Source organism: Marmota monax, unplaced genomic scaffold (assembly GCF_021218885.2).
Source record: "Marmota monax isolate L192 unplaced genomic scaffold, Marmota_monax_Labrador192_F-V1.1 WCK01_AAM20220418_F8-fsc00061, whole genome shotgun sequence".
Classification (NCBI taxonomy): Eukaryota; Metazoa; Chordata; class Mammalia; order Rodentia; family Sciuridae; genus Marmota; species Marmota monax.
This window is the reverse complement of record NW_026695230.1, coordinates 3,567,775-3,572,027: the sequence shown is the minus strand read 5'-3', so window position 1 is coordinate 3,572,027 and position 4,253 is coordinate 3,567,775. Positions and strand designations below refer to the sequence as shown.

The following is a 4,253-nucleotide window of genomic DNA, read 5'->3' as shown; positions in this document are numbered from 1 at the left end:
TAATCAGTTGCCATAGTTAGAATGCTAGGAGTAACAAAACATATCCTTTACCATTTTACATTTGACAATTTCTTTATTTGCATTTAATTGTATGTCTGTTTTATTGGATGTTATAATTTGGATGTGAGGTGTCTCTGTGAATATCAATGTGAGACAATGCAAGAAGTATTATAGAAGAAATTATTAGGTTATGAAAGCCTTAACCCAATTAATGAATTAATCACCTGATGAGATTAATTGGTAACTGAAGGCAGGTGCAGCTGGAGGAGGTAGGGCATTGGGAGTGTGGCTTTGGGTATATATTTGTATCTGGCAAGTGGAGATCTCTCTCTGCCTCCTGATTATCATTGTAGATACTTCCCTCACACACTCATCTGCCATGATGAAGTCTCAGAAAGAAGGCAGAAGCCTCACCTCAAGCACCAAGGAATGGAGCCGGCTGTCTATGGACTGAGACCTCTGAAACTGTAAGCCCCCAAGTAAACTCTTCCTCCTTTACAATTGTTTTGGTTGGTTTTTCAGTCTCAGCAGTGAAAAAGCTGACTAAAACAGTGGGACTTTTTACAAATCATGTCAGAGCTTCTGGTTTCTGAGTTTCTTGACCATGGGATAAATTGGGTCCTTAATCAATGCTGGATTCAAGCAGAGCTGGCAGAGGTGAACTTCTGGGCTAGTGATGCTGCCACATAAATCTTGATGAATAAGAATTAAGGTCATAAGACTGCTACCACAAAGGACAAAGCAGAACAAGCCATTCAAGATAGATAAAAATTGGCCTGGACTAGAAAGATATCACAAGGCACAGGAAATCATAGTAGGCATGGACCTCATCTTAAGTCACCTTTGAATTGATGCATGTGTTATGAACATAGCAAAGAGGGAAGTCAGAGAGTGAGTTCACAAGAAATGGCTTTATAGCATGGAGGAACTACTTAAGGGACCATCTTTGCATTAGCCTGGAGTAGCAAGAGACCTATGAGTGAAAGGTGGAATTTAAAAAGTTAAGGAGAAAAAAAAGGGAAAATAACTATGGAGAAAGACAGACTTGAGAAATGAGATTAGAAAAAGTGAGGCAAATCACCTTGCAGCCCTACAGACCAGTGGTGATTATCGCTCTTCTCACTCCTCTGCTTCCTTCACTCAGCTCTTCAGCTGCTTGAGCTATAGGAGCTAATATGCCACCATCAACCCATCCATTTAAAATTGTCCTTTGCTGTTTGAAACTTGCTCTGCACCTTCAGTCTTCTTACCTTTGCTGACCTCTGCACGTATCAGGTCGTTTTTAATATAAGGTCAACACTTTCCTCAAAATGATTCTACAGAAAAGACTGAGTTGGCCTATATCAGATCCCTTATGATGCCTCTATTTCCAAGACCTTCCTCTATTACTTTGTATTAAGAAACAAAGTTTTTCAGGAAGACACATTAATTGTAAATGACATTAAGGAATGCTTGCTTTGAAAACTTGCTGGGTCACATTAGGTGAATCAGTAAAGGCACAAGGTAAAGAAGTTTAACAGTTATCTCTTGGGATACATCACTCCTGGGATACATGAAAGACATTATAAAGAAGTCTTTTAAAGCTTACCTTAAAATCAATAAAATAAAGAAATAGCTACATTTAGGAGATTCTGGATATACACACAAAGAATAAGTAAAAAACAAACAACTCTTCTAATGTCATGTGAATGTGTACTTAGCCTTTAGATAAATTTCCAATAATGTGTTACATTGTTCAATTAGAATTTAAAAGGTTGGAATCCAAGGCACTGAGATGGGACTGAAAGTATGTGCCTTTGAAAATTACTATACAACAAAATTAAGTGGCTCTAGTGATTAATAAGACAGTGATGCTGAAAGTGTATATGAAGAGGTTGCATAAGAATATGTCCCATACTTGTATAAATATATCAAAATGTATTCTACTGTCATGTATAACTAAAAGAACAGATAAAAGTAAATAAAAGCCAAAAAAGTATTCAGTGAAATGTGAGCATGGAAATAAGTAATGTTTCTAAACTAATATAATCATTATAAATTGTAGGCATTTGTTGATTCCCTAACCACAGATAAAAGTATTCAGAAAAAAGTGTCTTTGCAAAATATGTATAGACTCTTTGTCATTATTGCCTAAATAATATGTCTAACACTTTTTATATATTGTTTACATTTTATTAGGCATTATAAGTAATTCAGAGTTCAAACACAAATACTACATCTGGGACATGAATATCTGTGGATTTTGGCATCTGTAATTGTCATGCAATTCTCCCTGGATATGGAGGGCTAGTTGCAATGTGTTTTTAAATATGGTTGTATAAGATTTACACAAGATAAGGGTCTAATTCTTTTTCTTTTTCTTTTTTTGCTGTACCAAGGATTTAGGGATGCTCAACCACTTAGCTACAACCCCAGGTGTTTTAGTTTTTTATTTTGAGATAGGATCTTGTTAAGTTACTGAGCTGCTTTCTGTCTGTCTTAGCCTCCCTGCCTGGTTGCTGGAATTACAGGCATAAACTATCACACTTGGCCATCTCTGAAATTTTAATACTCAATTTTATACAAAAATTCTTGAGGATATTTGTTCTTAAAAGATCTCTTTCTCTCAATTGAAATATTTTAACTTCCTATCAATCCTATTTTCAATTTGAAATGTTTGAAAAGGCCTGGGAACACAATGGCTTATTAGAAAGAACCTAGTCTATTAGCTAACCAGAGAGGAATGCTTACCCTGACCCACACGCACCCTACAGAATAGTACAAAAACATTCTCTCTTGTCTTCTGTTCTCTTCTGTGACTTACAGTTTATTACACTCATCCTAGAACAACATGTAGGAGCTCATTCTACCAGGTTGCTTAGTTATGTTCTGATTATGGAAGTCAAAGTTATAGAACGAGCTCATTTATCTATTAAGCTTCAATTACAAAAATTAAAAGGGGGGAATAGGTTTATGACTCCCCAAAATAGCCTCAATCATGCTTTGTTCGTTTTAAATTTTTTAAACTGTGACATAGAAGGTCACACTGTGGCTGAGAGACAAATGTCTCCCACAGTAACAGGCCCTTTAGGCAGAGTTTTGTGGAAAGATTTACAGACTGGTCAGTGGAAAGGCCCAGACCCAGTGATTATGTGGGGCAGAGGTCATGCTTGTATTTTTCCAGAAGGTGCTTTTCGTCCTATCTGGGTGCCTGAATGCGCAATCAGACATGGAAGAGATAGAACCGAGATTCAAGCGACTGAAGATCGACTCAGAGAAGCCCCCATTCAAAAGGAAGAGATATCGAAAAAAGACGAAGAGAAACCAGATTGACCCAGCCGAAAAGCTGATTTCATGGGAAGACGTGAAGAAGCTAACAACACAGGCTTCCCGAATAATTCGACTCCTAGGAAAGAACAGGACCCCAGTGATGATGGTAGCAACAGTAATTGCCCTGCTGGGCTGTCAGGTAAAGGGGGATCAAGTAGACACTTACTGGACATATTTCCCAGATCCACCCCTGGTACACCCAGCTGTGTGGACTGGAGAATCTATTCCAGTGTTTACTAATGACTCATTCATGATGGGAGGATTTACAGATACTCATATTACTCCCAATCATGTGACTAGATTTAATTATTCTGGCTACAATGCCCAATTACCTTTGTGTTGGTCCCATGATAAACATGCTGGCTGTCTGAAAGTATCATTTGAGGAAAAGACAGCGATTGGTAGACCTAGACTGACTAATTATTCTATTTATGGAGACTTAAAACCTTATACTAGATCAGTAATTAAGATGGGACTTTCCCATAACAAACCAGTCATTTCTACAAAACCTCCACGGATACCCCACTGTCCAAATAGTTCTACAATTGATATTGGCACCTTTCCTAGATGGATGGATTGTGTAAATACTTTTCCTGTACAACATAAGGTGTCTAAAGATAGTGGGTATATTTTAGACTGCTCTCCAAAAATTGATAAGAGACAATTATGAAAAAATTCTGCTGACACCTACAAGATTTGTTAGTAATATTTTGACTTACAGTGAGGGTGGTATTCAAAAAGATGTTTGGCGCTTAATTGCTGCCTCAGAATTCTACATTTTACAGACAAGCCTTTACCAAAATTTGTTGGCAAGAACTGTAAGGAGGGATCTTGCTATGGCTTACGAGCCTGTGTCCAATCTCCTTATGTTTTAATTATTGGAAATGTAAAAGTTAAATGGATAGATGACAGATATGTTGTCACATGTAACAAATGTAACCTAA

At 37.3% G+C, this 4,253-nt stretch overlaps 1 protein-coding gene across 1 annotated transcript; it reads left to right on the top strand.

Moving 5' to 3' along the window:
* Positions 1-367: 367 nt before the first annotated feature.
* On the top strand, positions 368-4,006 carry LOC131423939 (uncharacterized). The gene is made up of 2 exons (XM_058577017.1): positions 368-467; positions 3,164-4,006. The coding sequence occupies exon 2, from the start codon at positions 3,209-3,211 to the stop codon at positions 3,977-3,979; it is 771 nt and encodes a 256-aa protein (XP_058433000.1). The 5' UTR covers positions 368-467; positions 3,164-3,208; the 3' UTR covers positions 3,980-4,006.
* The last annotated feature ends 247 nt before the right edge of the window (positions 4,007-4,253 follow it).

What these genes read in the sequence shown, in the direction of transcription:
- LOC131423939 (XM_058577017.1), top strand. Translation starts at nt 3,209, where the DNA reads ATGGAAGAGATAGAACCGAGATTCAAGCGACTGAAGATCGACTCAGAG.